The sequence below is a fragment of the Muntiacus reevesi genome, chromosome 10 (assembly GCF_963930625.1).
Source record: "Muntiacus reevesi chromosome 10, mMunRee1.1, whole genome shotgun sequence".
Taxonomy (NCBI): domain Eukaryota; kingdom Metazoa; phylum Chordata; class Mammalia; order Artiodactyla; family Cervidae; genus Muntiacus; species Muntiacus reevesi.
In genome coordinates this window covers 84,303,592-84,320,470 of record NC_089258.1, presented here as the reverse complement: position 1 = coordinate 84,320,470, position 16,879 = coordinate 84,303,592, and the positions used below count along the sequence as shown (strand labels likewise).

At 52.1% G+C, this 16,879-nt stretch overlaps 1 protein-coding gene across 3 annotated transcripts in view; it reads right to left on the bottom strand.

Moving 5' to 3' along the window:
• The window catches only part of ZNF385D (zinc finger protein 385D), a 940,966-nt gene that overhangs the window by 338,758 nt on the left and 585,329 nt on the right, over window positions 1–16,879 (bottom strand). Inside the window, exon 1 of one of the 3 annotated variants that reach the window (XM_065947375.1) lies at window positions 11,359–11,484. The exons of 1 other annotated variant lie outside the window; for it this stretch is intronic. In XM_065947375.1, coding sequence (XP_065803447.1) covers window positions 11,359–11,368 — 10 coding nt within the window. In that variant the 5' untranslated portion in view covers window positions 11,369–11,484. Of the gene's footprint in view, window positions 1–10,582; window positions 11,057–11,358; window positions 11,485–16,879 lie in introns of those variants that run through there. One more of the 3 variants, XM_065947374.1, reaches the window with a different exon arrangement.

The window sequence follows — 16,879 nt, the reverse complement described above, 5'->3', positions numbered from 1 at the left end:
CACTAAAGACATCCTACAGAGAGTGTGGTCAGATAACCAGCAGCGCTGACATCTCCCAGGAGCTCGCTGAAAGGCAGGATTCCAGGTCACCCCAGACCTACGGAATTGAGACCTGTTTTCTAATAGGGTCCTCGGGGTGTTCGTATGAACATTAAATTTTGAGAAGCAGCTTCTAGAATCCTTTTCAGAACCGTACCTCTGTGACCCTGACTCAGCGAGCCAGCATGGAGTTGTCTGGGGCGCCAGCTCTACGAGGGGCCCCAAGGGCGGAGGGGGGCTCATCCCTAGGGACCACCAGTCTAGAAGGCAGGGGGCAGCACAGAGCCGCTTGCAGTGGGCGCAGACCTCACGCCACGGGCAGTCTTCCTTCCACGAAGGCAGTGTGCTGGGGGCAAAGGACACAGGCTCTAGACTCAGCCTGACCTGGCTGGGGTCCTGACCAGGGTGACCCAGCCGCCTGGGCACTCCTGGGGTGGTCTTCAAGCTGGCTGTCCTTCAGAATCAACTGGGGCGTTCCAGAAGGAAGGCAGGTGCTGGGCCCCAGAGAAGCAGACTTCATCCACAGGGCCGTGGCCGGAGCACCGTTCCGGAGTCCCCAGGGGGCCCCTCGATGCAGCCAGCACGCAGACCCCCAGGCGGCCTCTAAGGACGGTGCTGAGGGGCCAGTGAAGTGACTCACGCCAGCGTCTGGTGCCAAAGCGGCATCCGCGCTCCTGGAAGCTCCCTCCTCCATCAGCCAGGGCACCGCTCGCCACGAACGGGGCTGAGGAATCCCCCGAGGACACCAAGAGCTCCGCAGGGGCCACGGCTTGGCCTTCTCATGGTGATGTCCTTACTCATTAAGCATTTTGTTATATTTCATTTTGGCCACACTGCCCAGCTTGTGAAATCTCAGTTCCCCAACCAGGGACTGAACCTGGGCTGTGGCCGTGAGAGCCCAGAATCCTAACCACCAGGCCACCAGGGAGCGCCCTTATTAAGCAATTAGTTTTTATTTGTTTGGCCAGGCCATGCAGGCAGCATGGAGAACGCTGGTTTCCCCGTGCTCAGGTGCTTCAGTCTGGTCTGACCCTTCGTGACCCCAAGGACTGGAGCCCGCCAGGCTCTTCTGTCCCTGGAGTTCTCCAGGCAAGAGTACTGGAGTGGGTTGCCATTTCCTTCCCCAGGGCATCTTCCCGTCCCAGGGATCGAACTCTTGTCTCCTGTGTCTCCTGCACTGCAGGCAGACTCTTTACCCCTGAGTCACAGGGGAAGCCCTACGCGGGATCAAGCCTGTGTCTCCCACATTGGGAGTGGGGAGTCTTAACCACTGGACCATCAGGGAAGTCCCATGAAGCGCTTTAAAGTTAGGAAAAAACAGGCAACAGTGTCAAAAAAGAACTAATTTGCCAGAAGAATAGTATTCAGATCTTATGCAACTTTTTTTTTTTTTAGGAAAAAGAACATGTTCTTTTTTTTTCTCCATTTATTTTTATTAGTTGGAGGCTGAAAAAGAACATGTTCTAAGCAATCTACTTCTAACGCACCATTTAACTGATAGAGCTTCCTCAGGACATGGCTCCCCAAAACCCCCACAGATGTGAGACACAGCCCACGCTTCCTGGGGCTGCAAACGGAAACACGTGTGGTGACCACGTGCCCGCCGGGCTGGGCATCACAAGGCCACGCTCCCTGCCAGGTACCTTCCCGTGACACATAAGGGCACCTAACGTTGTAAACCGGCGCGAGGCTTCAGGAGCCGGCTTTGAGAGCGATGCTAACGGTCCCATCCAAGAGGGGCAGAATGCTGGGCCTTCTTTTTATTTTTTTTGCTTTTTTCCTAATAGCACAGCCAGTCAGCCCAAGAAAGCCGTGTTTAAAAGTCAAGCAACACAGGGAAGGATAGATAAAAATCGATACCAAATCCCTCTTCCTGTCCCAAGCAACTATTAATAAACTCCCTCACCTCTCAATGTGTCTGTCGCCATTAGAGTCTCGGGCAGGAAGGAACACGGGCCATGGAGCCCTAACAGAGATTTCCTGGCCTGCCCATCTCTCTCCTGCCTCTGCTCCTAACATTTTCCTTTGTCACATCAGAATAGAACGACGGACAGCAGATCATCAGTGGCCTGGGTGGGATCTCAGCCCCAGAGGACCAGCGGCTGCCTGAGGGGTAACCACCCGCACCCTTGCCCCGTGACCCCAGATACTCCTAGGGGACACTCGCCAGCATCACTCAGCATGTATTTCCAAACTGTTATTTCTTCAAAATCCACTTGTCTTCCCCTAATTTTATTTATCTATTTATTTCTGGCTGGGCCAGGCCTTCCTTGTTATGTGGGCTTCTCGTTGCAGAGCAGGACCCTCAGCAGCTGCAGCCCGCGGTCTCAGCAGTTGGGGGTCCCCGGCGGTGGCCCAGGGGCTCAGCTGCTTCCTGGCGTGTGGGATCTTCTCAGGTCAGGGGTCACCGGCAGGCGGATCTTTAGCGCTGAGCCACCGGGGCAGCTCCCACTCTTGTCTCTGTGATCCATCTGTCTTTCCCACCGTCATGCCAGGGCCCACGCGTATGGTGCTTTGCAGATTATGAAGTTCATTTCAACCTCAGATTGGATCTCTCTGTCAGATGGAGCCTTCAGCCCACTGTATAGAGGGGAAAACTGAGGCAGAGAGAGATCCACTAGTGTGTCCAATGCTACACTAGCCGGAAGTCACAAAGGAGGGACCTGAACGCAGAGGATTGGTGAGGAGTCGCTGAACGCCCTTCACCTTTATTCCCTTCCCTCCTACCTGCAGCTCCCCCAAGGAACACCACACTGATCCCTGAGATATCTTTGCAGAGACACAGATGCAGAGAAGAAAAGCATAGATGTCAAGGGGGGAGGGGAGGAGCCGGGGGAGGAGTGGGGAGCCGGGGACTGAGGTACTGTGTACAGAGTCCACGGGGCTGCAAGGAGCTGGACCCCACGGAGCGACCAGCACTGTCATGTTTGCACATAGCAGATAACAGGCGCCTACTGTATACCACAGGGAACCCGACTCAGTGCCCTGAACTGACCCAGGTGGGAGGGAAATCCAGGAGAAGAGGGGATCCGTGTACACACGCAGCAGGTTCACCTTGCCGAACAGCAGACACAAACGCAGCATTGTGAGGCAACTGCGCTCCAGTGCAGATAAAACAAATAAATAAAGTGCTGCTCACATCCCCCCTCCGGGCCCCCGGCCAGTCTGCCCTGAGGCCCGCCTCTCAAGCTCTCCCAGGACCGCCCAGACGCAGACCGTGCGTGATGCATTGCACAGGCGGCCTTGCCTGCTGGCCTCTGTCTGGGCCCCACCAGCGAGAAAAGAGAAAAGGAAGCTCAGTCGTGTCCGACTCTACCCCATGGGCTGCAGCCCGCCAGGCTCCTCTGTCCACGGGGTTCTCCAGGCAAGAATCCTGGAGTGGGTTGCTATTCCCTTCTCCAGGGGGTCTTCCCGACCAGGGTTGGAACCTGGATCTCCCGCTTTGCAGGGGGACGCGTTGCCCTCGGAGCCGCCAGCGGGAGGCAGAGGCGATGCTCGGGAGGGGGGTGAGGGGAGGGGTCAGGACATCCCCCAACTCTGTGCCAGAGGCTGCCCCCCCCCCCGCCCCGTCCCCAGGGTCTCCCTTCAGCCCGCCAGGATTCTAGCCGAGCAGGAGCCCAGGGCCCTGGCCTCCAGGCCCCTCTCCCCTCTCTCCATCTCCCAGCGCCCCCGTTTCCCGCTGCCGCTAAGCCCTGGGCGCCTGCCGCCTCCTGGACGGCTTCTCAGCTTCTTCACCCACAGAACAAAGATCAGCACTAAAGTCCTTCTTGGCGCACTAGCTGGCCCGGTTCCTGTTTTCTGGTTTGACCCTAGAAGATTTCATCAGTTTATTCAAGTCTTATACATTTGTATAGTGGGTTGGGCATAGAGGGCAAAAGCAAGAAAGAGTCAAATTTTACTGACAACGGATCACCGCGGACTTCCTGGGGCTTGGCACTTTTATATGCCTGTATATTTTAGTCCTCAGAATAGAACTGTAGGAAGCATATTAGCATTATTCTCCATTCGCTCACACACACACACACACACACACACACACACACACACACACACACAGACAAAGTAACAAACTGGATACCAAAATGTGAGGTGACTTGCCCAAGAATACAGAGCCAGTAAGTGGAACAGCTGAAATTCTAACATGGGTCATTTTTGCTTCTTTATCAGTTGTGGAAAATGACCAGGCTGGGACTCTATCTTGAACAAACACTGGAGATAATGTTGTAAATATGAAAGTGTGTAGCACAAATGACTTGCATCATTTCTGCAAGCACTGAGTTAAATCATGAAACGGCAGGTATGTGTAACACAAAATTAATACAATCCTCAATATCCAGCAATACTTTGGAAACACTGTCATAGTGGAAAGTCTGGGCCGGAAGTCAGTTCATGCCTCTCAATTGATTTTTTCTGATTATTTGATGTGAAAAAAAAAAAGGCAGAATAAATAAAAGTGTGAATTACATTCAGATTTCTGTTTTTGTGATTCCACAAAGTCAAAACACAAATATATCTTAGACCTCAATCATTCATATTCATATCTTTAGCAATTAGCTGGAACCTTCACTCTAGCATTATTATTATAAATAGTCTTCCATTCATAAAAATACCGCTCCATGCTCTGCTGTAAAGAGAAAAGGACATTGAAATCAGCTCCAAAGAACTGAATCGGAGTCTTGGCCTTGACACGTGTGACCTTGAGAAAGCTGTTTCAGCCATCTGAGGCTCAGATTCCTCATCTAAAAATAGGAATAATTGTATTTTGTCTACCTCCTGCAATGGGTCATTTTGAGGATAAAAAAGCATAATATAGATGCATTTTAAAAAATACAAATTTCTCTACAAGGATCCTGTTTATTAAGGCACGTTTACATTCACTTTTGTGTTTTTATCCTGAGAGCAATCTGCCACAAGTGGGTTCCTTCATCAGCAAAAAGCACGAGTAAGTAGAAGGTTTTAAGTGTGAGGAACAATTTTATGAAAGCCTTGCAAACAGCAGGCAGATTATCTCCATTTTGCCCAGCCTTAACAAATGGCAATTTTCAAAAACTGGTGGCCCCCCCCAGGCACCTCTGGTTACCTATGCATAAGGAGGTTCCTTGCCTATCCCAGCCCAAAGGCCAGAGGATGCCAACATCTGGGGAAGCACCTGGGAGACAGGTGCAGCTGAGAGCCGACGTTGTGACCCAGCAGACTGACGACGGAACAATTCTATCATCTCTCTGAAGGTTCCACACGTTCTTCCAACACAGTCAAACATTAGCCTCAATCTTCTGCAGCTCTGTCCCTCTCCTTTTTACACTGCAGAGTCCCATGAAGAAAGAAGCAAGCAAAAAGAAAAGAGGCTGTGGAATTCCACACCTTTATTTAAAGATCTAATTTCTAAGGACAAGTCCTGGCTTTGACATATTGAAGAAAAGCAGCTACCATTTCAGAAGCAAAGGGGTGCATTTCTCTTGTCAACACACAGACATCAGCTCTGCTAGGGAACATCAGACTTCTGGATCTGCTGAAGAAGTGGACTCCCTCCCTCTCTGATCTCCAGCGCCTGGTCCATCTTGCAATCCCAAGGCCTGACCCTGGCCGCGGTCCGCACCTCCCTCTGGCACCCTGGTGCTCGGGGTGGATGGCATCGCTTGAGCCCAGACTGCTGCTGCAGGTTCCTCTGTGACCTTGGCCAGGTAACTTTCCTCCTTCCTCCCAACTTACAGAAACGGGATTATTGCAAGTGGGCAGAACAGAAAGAGAAACTTAAAGGTGAAAAAGAAGAGGCTCAGTGCCTGCCATTCAGCACTCTGATGCAGGTTCATGTGCATTCCAGGTGTCAGAATCCAGAGGGTTTCACGGAAAAGCCTTCAGTTTTAAAGGCTGTGCAAGCCTGGGGTTCACATTCAAAGGAGGCCGACTTCCAGCTGCTTTATAAGGATTTTGATGCTGCAACAGAGCAAAGCGTCTTCCTATTTTCAACCCTAGCAATTTTGTTCAAACGTGATCTCAACCACTTTAAGCTTTGATATTTCCAGTCACCTCTTACGCTGTATTTTCTCTTAATGCCACCAATCATGTGTGAAATTCTGTTGCAAAACTAATCTTTGTGGGAAATGATATGTAATGACTTCTTTAAAGAGAGACGCACTCAGAGAAAGGGCAGTGACCGTGACCTTCGTTGTTTTTCAACATGTTTCTCATAGTGTCGCACAAATCGAAACAGCTCCTTCTCAAGGTCAAAGTCGAAATAGTTTTCTGCTTATACAACCATCACTCTCTCTTAAGCAGGACAGGCTGCAAAAATTATCCTTACGACTTGACTTTAAAAACCTCTAAGCTATATAATGGTTGATAAATTTGAAAGCCAGCTGTTCTCAAAATATAGTTTCATATCCATCTTATTAAATCAATTCTTAAAGTTTTGCCTTGCAAAGGATGTGAAAAGATTTAGGAATCCACAAGAGATGTGAGTGAGAAATAAATGTCGGGGTATTTACATAACAAGGCACTATTTGATGATCCAGTGTTACACACACACCCCGCATGCACACACAGAAACACACACAGTCACACACACACCCCCACACGCACACACAGTCACACACACACCCCCACACGCACATATCCACACTCACCACCACCACCCCCACACACACACACTAGCCATCTCTTCTGGTGGTATCATGGGAGGTTTCAGTCAAAAGCAGCTGTGACCAAATACTCTGCAATGGAAGTCAGAAACCACTAATTTAAATTTTTCATTTGTTTCTTGGAACAATCATGCCACCCACCAAAGGGTGACTTTGCGAGTTGTCATTATCTCATGAATTTGGAACACATCCCTTAAATAAACCCATCTCATCTCCATATAATTACAGCCACTATGAAGGTCCTAAAAGACAGCGAAAACCTTAGCTCAAAATGTAAGGGTCCTCATAAAGAATCCGTGTTACTGACATGCTGATTATACTTGAAGTTTGGTTCCTGGGAATGAGACAGTCACAGACTCTGGGAGAGAAGTCACTCAGCTCTCAGGTGAGTCAGTCCGCACCTGGGCTCTCCCCCCGTTATGCAGTAATTAACTGCATGTCATTTAGAAGCATTTGTAATAACACACAGCGGGAATGACTTCAAACTTTACAAAGGGTAACCTGGACTCAGAACTCCCTCCTGAATTATCCTCTCCCCTGGAAGCCTAGGAAAATAGAAACCTATCCAGTGTGTTTGAGCGCCTCAGGTGGACCTAATCCCCATAACCGGTCGCCCAGTGCAGACTAATTAGGATGAGTTAAATGTTGCCACTGAAAACGTACACCAAAAGAAGCATGCTTTTCTCCGCTGCCTGCTGTTTTCTGCTCATTTCCTTCCTCCTAACCTTGCCGCTTAACTGTTTTTCTAACATACTGCTTTGGAGGTGAAACTTGATGGCCCAACTGCAACCAAAAGTATAAATGCTGACTAGAGAATGTTCTAAACATCCCAGGGGAAACACGGAGTCCTTCCTATGACAGTGTACAAACCTGTCTGTCATAGGCAGGGGAACAGGCTGCTGGTCTAGAATTTTCCTGGAGATTTTTTTTTCCTAGCTGTTATATCAAAAGCTTCCTCCATCAGTGATAGGCACACCACGCAGGTCTTTTTCTGACTTTTCTAAGGCATTTAAAGGGAGACAGCTGATCCACATTAACACCTCTGCTGAACTTGAATGGCTGGTTGGCACTGTCTAGATTTTGCCCGCCCTTTTTCTCTGGGCTTAACGACTGTGTCATCAGTACCAGCATCCAGAGTGAGCTCTACCGTTGGCCTGAGTTCTGCTCACTTGTGGAAGGTGCCTCCCCTCTGTTTGTGACAGCAGGGGCCGCAGGGAGCAAGCCCCGGGTCCCGCCTGGCGGTGACCTCCCGGGTCTCCGTCTGGTTGGCCTCCGGCCACACGGGGTCTCCTCGACGTCAGAAGTCTCCCGCTTTCTCTGCGGACGGCAAAGCCTTGGGACACGGCAGCTCTCTGGCCAACTGGGGACACTTGTGAGGCTGGCAGGGCCGGGCGGCCCCTCGTCACTGCGGCCACGGAGATGCGCAGGGCAGATGGAAAGCGGCGATGATGAGTCAGACCGGGAGCCTCAGGCACGAAGGCCTCGGCCTCCTGCAGATGCGCCGCCCAGACCTCACCGTGACCTGGTGGCACAGGGCGGGCCTGCGGAACCCACAAAGCCCCGGCCTCTGCCCTCCTCTGGGGGAGCCTCTCAGCTGCTGGCTTTTACTTCTGGATCCGTTATTATTATTATTATTATTTTAAATTAATTCACTGTCGCTAGGTCTCATTTGCAAACTGAGGATTTCAGTTCTAACATTTGTCATCTGTCCACACAGCTCGTGGGATCTTAGTTCCCTGACCGGGGATCGAACCCGTGTCCTTGGCAGGCAAAGTGCCTGACCTCTGGACCACCAGGGAATTCCGTATTTCCGGATCAGATATCAATGGCTCTTCATCCTTGGCGCACGTCACTTTTAAGTATGTCAAACACTCCTGGGGGTGAGGAGGGTAACTTCAGAAGTCTTCCTGATTTTTCTCCTGCTTTTACAGTAAATCCCAACCCGCCTACTCACTGGGATTTTTCCTCCCTCCTTTCTTGCGGGTGAACTTGATTTTTAACTCCAAGTAATGAATGCAAGATCGATAGAATAAGGAACAAAAGTATCCACGGCGACTGACAGCAAACTCTTAAATCACAGCGCGGTAAGTGCAAACACGCAATTATTGAAAACAGCGCTAAAATTTCAGTAGGAGATAAGAGCGAGGCTTAAGTCATTAAAAGACTCCATTAGTCTCCTGAGTCTGAGGCACACGCCAAGCATGGGCTGCTGTGGAGGACTGGGAATAGCACTCCTTCCACCAACATGCACACACACAGCTGACCGGCTGAGGAAGGCAGGGCCGGGGACAAGGGGGTCTCGCGGGGCAGAGGGCGGGCCAGCGCCCAGGCTTCGGCCCGGGCGCACCTGGGAGGCGGCGGCAGGGGAGCGCCACTGACGAATCAGAGGGTTGCACGGGAAGTAACTATCCTGCCTGCATGTCAGTTCCCTGGGTGTTTCAGCAGCGCCCTGCTCTCGTCACTCCCTGCTGGGGGCATGAGAGAAGGCTTCTGACACCGTGACCCCACTCCCACAAATCCCAGCAAGGCCCGAGAACGCAGCCCTGCGTTCCCTTTGTCCCCGTCCGCCCCGACCTGAGAAACACCTGAGAGCTGAACTGTGGGGAAGACAGTCACGGGCAGCCAAACGGCAGAGTGAAAGCAGTGTTTTGAAAAAGACGCCCTGGAGCAGCTGCAGACACAGGAATGCACGTGTGCGCCCGCAGGCACACATTCACCCTCTGGGGAGGCCGCCGTTAGCACGCCACTGAGCCTCAGCACGCCTGGCTTGCATGCCAATCCTGGCCCGAGATAACGGGCCACACGTCAGGACAGACGGCTGTGCTCCCCAAGTTCCGGGTGCCAAACAGCCTGAGAGAGGGGGTGCACAGCAGAACCTGAAAGAAACAGCGTTCCTAAATACACAGGATTTTCTCTGAGAATAGAAAAAACATATCTCCTGCCGAGATTGTGGTAAGCCCAAACCGTGCTCATGACACAGAGAACAACCTTAGCCTTTCCTTTAAAAGAATACAATTTTATCTCAAGCAGGACATCACATTTCAGGGTGAGCTATTAAAAACTTGCATTGCACAGTGAAACTAATTGCCCTGTGAATCACCCTGATTTACAAGACGGCTGGACGATCATGCAGTTAACAATACGTGCTAGCCCAGTGAATACTTCTCCAAGAGACACAGGAAAATCCAATACAGCACATGGCCTTTGGACCACTACTTTAAGACCACACTACTGCTCCGGTTAACGCTACATCCTTACCACCATCACCTCAGGCATTACTGCAAGATGCTGAAAACTTTAATATTATAATCTTCCTTTCCATCTCTCAAATACCATTACCGGTGATAAAATGCTATTTTATTCAAAAGGCAGGTTGTCTTTACAAGCTTTTGCAGGTATTAAAAACATATTCACGGTAAACACTTGCTATTTTATGAACTGCCAATAAAGACGCTTACCACCTCCATCAATATCCCAGCCTGGAGCATTAACACCGGATTCTGCTTAAATCTGGCTATGCAATGAGCCTTTCCTTCAAATCATCATTAGTTATTTTTAAGCCGTCTTTTTAACATGACACAAATTATAGGGAAATCAAAACTGTGATCAAGACAATTAAATGAGCGGTCAGCTTTTGCATACTTTCACAAACGTTTCAAAGGCTCAAGCAAACAATATAAGTAGACACCGAAAATAAACACCCAAGAAGCTAACACTGCCCCAACGCAAGTTAATCCAAATACCTCTTTAACTGAAAAATGACCCTAGCTTTATTATTTCAAGCAAGTCAACCAATCACCCGGAGCATCAGCGCCTCGGAATATCCCTCCCGGCCTCTCAGCGGCTCTCGCAGATCTGTTGGCATCGCACAGACGCCCTTCGGCGCTCCGCGGGATGGCACTTACAGAAGGACAGCATAGCGCCTGGGGAAGGGCCGGGCGTCCGTCTAACCCCGGGCGTGCAGTTCAGGACAGGGCTCCGCCGTCCCCCCGGCCGCCAGGCGCCGCGTTCCGGTGCGAGCGCTCGGCTCCCAGCCCGCTGACATCGCTCCCCGGCGAGCCGAGCTCTAAGTCAGCCTGAACATGCTCTCCGAAAGGCAGGCGGCTCCGGGAGACCTACGCGAGGTTTCCAGCGCCGCACGCAACTCAGCTGCACACACATTTAAGGGCTCCGAGCCCTCCAGAGGCTTGAAACACTGTGCATTCCGTGCCAGGCGCCGGGGCTCGATGGAAAACCGGGAACGGGGAGAAAGGCTGTTCTGAGCGGCTCGGGCAGCGCGCACCCGGGCTGTGCTCCCGTCCTCCTCGGAGCCGGGGGCACGCCGACACGCCTCTGAGCCGCGGGCACGGCCGGCTCCCAGAGCATCTGCAGGACCAACTTCGCCGGGCACCCCAGCGAGTTCGCCCCGGACTTTCCCACGCCGCCCCCGCCCTCCCCTCTGAGGTGTCCGCCCCGCGCACACGCGGCGCGTGAAGTTGGGGCCCCCCACGCCCGGCTCTCCTCTCGTCCAACTTCGACTCCCCCACGCCTTGCGCCCGGCCCCGCGCGCGGCAGAAAGGCGCTGGGGGCCACGCGGGTTCCCCGGTGCCCGCGGCGTGGGGTGGGGGGGTTCACCGGGACGGATCCCGGGGCTTCCCGCGCCGGGGCCCCCCAGAAGGGCGCCCTGGGAGCGCGCACTCACCGAGATACATGCTGCGTCTCCCGGCGCCCGGCCGGAGCCCCGGCGGCGCGCGGGGCCTGGGCGCTCAGGCCGCCGCCTCCCCCGCGGCCCGCGGTCCCCGGCGGCCGGAGCGAGCGCCCGCGCCGCCCATCCCCGCCGCCCGCCGGCTCCGCCTCGCGGTGTCCCCGCCGCGCCTGTGACATCAGGGCCCGGAGCGCGGCGGGCGGCCGCCCCCACCCCGCCCCCGGCCCGCGCCCGCGCCGCCCGGACCGGCCTGCAGCCCCGGGGGCGCGCGGGGGGCTGGCTGAGCGCGAGGGCGGGCCCGCGTCCGCGGAGGCGCGCGCGGGGGACCCCCACCGGAGCCGGGGGTCCGGGGGGCGAGGTCGGCCCCTCTCGCGAAATTCAACCCCCGCGCGCCCCGCCCTCCCGCGGGAAAGGCAGCGTCCTCGCCGCAGCCAGCCGCCCCTCCCGAGCTGAACGCCGGGGAGGCCCGTGCCCCGCGCCTGCACCCCGCGCCGGGGGCTTCGGGGCTGGCGGTGGGCGGTGACGTTCACCCTAAAGACTCCGGGGGCCACGGCTAGGGCAATAGAGGTCTCCACGGAGCGGTGATCAGGTCACAGACCTCGGCAGCGGGAGAGGAGTTACCTTTATTTCTCGAGTATTTGCTGAGCTGGGTTGATAGAGAAATGTACAGCAAAATAACTGGTGATAAAAGTCACCTGGCAATTTCAGATCACATTTGCCGTGTCTCCCTGAGCAGGTACCAGGAGGGCACTGAGCCTGAAATGGCCCCTCACCCCTAAAGGGGACAGACATTTCAGCCTGAACAATAACGAAGGTTGTGCATAATTTAACTCGGGTCACCAGTGTAACACACGCGCACACGCACTCCCCTTAAACCTGAGAGGAACAGTCGAGAGAGGCAAAGCTTAGCAAAGCCTCTGGCTCCTCCGATGGTCTAATGAATTGCAGTCCTTATCTTACATTAAAAAAAAAAAAATGTTTGAAAGAAATCCCTGAACAGTGCACTGATTAATACTTAAACGCTCTGCATAGAAAATAAACCCGTAGAGCAAGTTCAGCTTCATAAGCGCTCATCTCTTTGAGACCCAGCTTACCTACTGGACCATTTAAACGTAATCATTTTCACAAAAATCCATTAAGCTAAGAATCGAAGATACTATTGATAAGCCATAATGGAAACGAATGTAAAAAAGAAAACGCAAAGAGAAAGAAAAAAACGAAAAACAAAACTGGAGATAAAGAAAGAAGGGCGGTAGCCTGGGGCCCTTGCCATGTGTTACAGGCCTTTGGATAAGCCACGGCAGCGGATGTTTCTGCACTGTGGTATTAAAATTCTCCACGGTCTTTCCTTGCATACTTCTGTATGGTCGGTGGATTTAATGCATCTTGGAATTGGGGGGGGGGGGGGCGGCGGTGCTGAAGCTCCTAAGAGCTTGCTCTGCAATCTGACAATGGATTTGGTGAATGCAAATAGGTTGTAATACATAAATCAGAGACTTTAGAGTGAGTCTCAGCACAAATCTGGTGCTCTTTCAGAAGTATTCTTCATTTAAAGCAATTTGGAAGAAGACAATGTCAATAGTAAAGAATATTTACTTTTTCTTTCTCCTATTTTTAATTTAAAACTAAAAAGAATGTTACAAGAAATTCCTGAAGAAGACATAAGTGTTTTTCCTTTTGGACAGATGGAAGGCATCCAAAAGTACAATTAATGGCCTTTCCCTTAGGCAGGAGAACCATCTGTGGTCGAGCTTCTGCATGAAGCTCGGCGGCTGTGCTGACGGCCCACGCGCGCCAGGGGGCGCCCAGGGGTAACGTTCGCGTTCTTGGTCCTTTAAATTTCTGTAGGTAGAAGGTGAGAGTTGAGAGTTGCCTTTAAAGCAGGAGATTTAAGACAGCAAAGCGCTGTTTTAAATCATTAACAACACTCCTGAATTTGCATGGCATTCTGCAGTCACAAGGTCTTTTCACTTATGTCATCTTTCTTACTAACAAGCTGAGATCTCAAAAGGTGTCTGTTATAATCACGATTACCTGAGACTCAGAGACATCTAGGCAACTTTTTCAGTGACATCAGTAAATGTCTGCCCAGAACAGTTGTCTTGCTATTTGTATGCTGAATTTATGTTCGAGCCCCTAGCAGAGCACTTTATTCAAATATATAAACTCTAAATTTCCCATTTAAAATGACCCACATAAATTCTTTCTGCAATCACATTACGTCGCTGCCTGTTTCAGAAGTGTGTGCATCTGTCGTCGTGCTGTGAAGAGAGAGGCAGCAAGTATTTGGTACGAGAACATTCCAGCCTCTGCAGGGTCGGAGAGAGCCGCGTGTAGCCTCCAAGGAGTATGGCATCCGGGAGCAACTGAATGCTACATTCACACCGTGGAATTCTGTTCAAACCGAAAACAGGAGGTGTGTGCTTTATTTAAACATGCACGCCCCACCCACCTGCATTCCAGGGCTATCTGGAATGTCAAGACCTCAGAGTGGCTTATTTGTAGATGGAAAACAAGTGATTTTTATTTTCATTGTACACTTATTAGCGTTTCTTTTTGAAGTGACTTTGCGTGTATAGATTATAGAGAAAGAATGAGACTGTTTTTATTTGGAAACAAAATGACATCTAAATAAAGGCCCAGCTGAGGCTGGCTGGACGTGGGGTCGTGAGCCTCCCAGCCGACAGGGAGCCGGCCCGCGGCTCGCAGGGAGTCCGCACTCACAGCCGCGGCCTTCCGTCTCTCGGAGCTTCCGAGGAGCCAAGAGATCCTAGCAGGAGCTAGGTCGCTGCTCGCCAGGTAGAAATACGCCGCTCGCCGGTAAGACCAAAGACGCCCTGAGACGGGCGCACACCGGAGTGCAGACCTGGGGAGACGTGGATCTTCTCTCTGCTCAGATGTGCAGAGAGCTGCCCGCCCGGCCCGCCCGTCTCCTCCAAGTCTCATTCCGGGTTTGTGTGCGGTCTCCCTGCTCTCTGTCTGTTCAGACAGCCTCCGGCCATCCCGGCTCTTCCTCCCCGCCTTGTTCCCCTCTGAGTCTCCGAGGCACTTCTCAGCATCCGGCCAGCACCGCGGCATCTGTTCATTTTGATCCCTCTTCGCTGGAGAGAGACCTACAGGGGGGCGTTAGGTCCCTGTTCACTGCTGTCTCCACCGTCCTCCCAAGGGTGCGCCCACTTCTTGCTTCTCGGGAAACATCCGGGAATGAAGGAGTGCACACACCCGAGTGCACCCGTATCGTGTGTAAGCCATCGTACCTTTCCGTGTGCCTACAGTCATTTCTCTGGGACGGGTGGCGTCTGGTGCGAAGCATCCACACAAACCGAGTGTGTCCGCGCCTAGCAGCGGGGCTTCGCAGTGGCTCGGTGGTAAAGAATCCGCCTGCAGCGCTGGAGCCGCAGGAGACGCGGATCCGAGCCCTGGGCGGGGAGGATCCCCGGGGGAGGGCATGGCCACCCGCTCCAGTGTTGCTGCCCGGAGAGTCCGATGGACAGAGGGGCCTGGCGGCCACAGTCCGTGGGGCTGCAGAGGCGGACACGGCTGAGGCGCGGAGCACGTATGCGCCCATACTTGGCAGCAGCTGTTCTTCCACTCGGCGGCGCAGACGCCAGGTGGTCCTGCAGCCCCCAGCCTGTGAGCTTGCCAGGGTCCCACAGCTGAGCGCGCGGCCACCCCGCGCTGACTGCAGGGCTGGCCGAGCCTCCCACCGCCTGCCCCGGGGCCTTCGCTTTGTCCGCTTTCATCTCTCACTTGTATCCCAGCAAGAAACTTCTATCCAGCGTTCCCTATGCCAGGCTTGCCCGTGTCCAACCCACTCTCCATAATAGATGCATCAGTATCTTTCTAAATGGACGTGATCCAGTCACCCCCTGGTCCAGACGGCTCGCCGTCTACTTCACCTCCCCGGGCACGAGGCCCTTCCACAACTAGCCCCGGTAACGCCTCCATCACGAACGCTTCCCCCCCACAGGTTTCTCTCCGGCCCACCCCGTCTAGAGGTCCTCTGAAGACTTTACTCCTCTTTCCTCCTCTCTTTCCCTAACAGCTCTTATTCAAACTATGTGTCTCTGATAACGACTGTTTCTGCTGAGAGCCTTCCATGACCTCAAGACTGGATGAGGTGCTGATACTTCTTCATGCAGCCTGTTATCCAATTCCTGCATTAGCACTAAACAGTGTGGGAATTTCCCCTTCTCCATCTCCTACATGAAAGGGGGTGACCTTCTTTATCTTAATCTCCAAGACCTAGTACAGATCAGCATTTAATGAATGAATTGATTATTTATCTGTGCATTCATTCCGTATTTATTGAATAAAGTCAGTATCTTTTGAAGGTCTGCTTCATGCCGTAGGTTTCACTAGACGATAGATAAAGAACACTGAAGAAAGCACACAGGGCCATGGGCACACGCCTGCGGGCTGCAAGAAGGAGCAGAAAGACCTGCTCGTGCAGAAGGAGGTATGAGGAGGATGCTGATAACTGAAGCCAGACAGCTCACATGGAACCCAATTCAGCAGAACACGGGTAGGCCGCATCACAGGGATCTAGACTTACTCTGACTTACGTAGAGTGCCTTTGGAGCAACATAATTTGACATGGCTTAACAGGTTCACTATAGCTACTGTATGGAGCATAGATAAAAGGGAGCAAAGGAAAATGTAGGAAGACTTTGTAATAATATAGAAAGAAATGGTGATCTGGACTGGACGAAGCAGTGGAGATGGTAAAAAGTGATTCGAGTCTATACGTATGACAAAGTGGGTCAATAGGATTTCTTGATGAGTTGGGAAAATGATGGAAAATAAAAAAAAGAAGAAGCAATAAATTATTTGACGTTTGGGGACTGAGCAATTGGAAGATAAAATTTCTACTAACTGATAAGAAGACTGTGGAGAAACATGTCTGGGTGGGGTTAGAAGGTAGGCAATGTGGGGCATATTTAATTTGTGCCCTCTTATGTATTCAAGTGAAAATGTTCCCTCCCTGGGAGTTTGGCTTATGTGACTCTGGAGTTCAGGGGTGATGCCTGAACTTCATATTTAAATTTAAATTCGTCATTTGTATCATTGTTTACATTCCACATATGAGTGATGTCATGTGATCTTTGTCTTTTTCTGTCTGGATTCCTTCATTTAGTGTGATTATCTCTAGGCCCATTCATGCCGCTAGAGACGGCGTGGCTTCACTCGTTTCAGTGGGTAATGTTCCATCAGGCGTGTCCACCGCATCCCCGCCGCTCCCGCCCGCAGACACCGAGGTTGCTTCCGCGCCCGGCTACTGCACGTGGTGCTGCGGTGAACGCCGGGGGCGTGTGTCTTTTCAGATTATGATTTTCTCTGGACGTGTGCCCAGGAGTGGGACTGCCGGATCATATGGTAGCTCTATTTTTAGCTTTTGAAGGGACCTCCATAGTGGCTCAGCCCTTCACATTCCCACCAGCAGTGTAGGAGGGTGCCTTCTTCTCCACACGCTTTTCAACATTTATAATGAACTTATTTACAAAACAGAAATAGACTC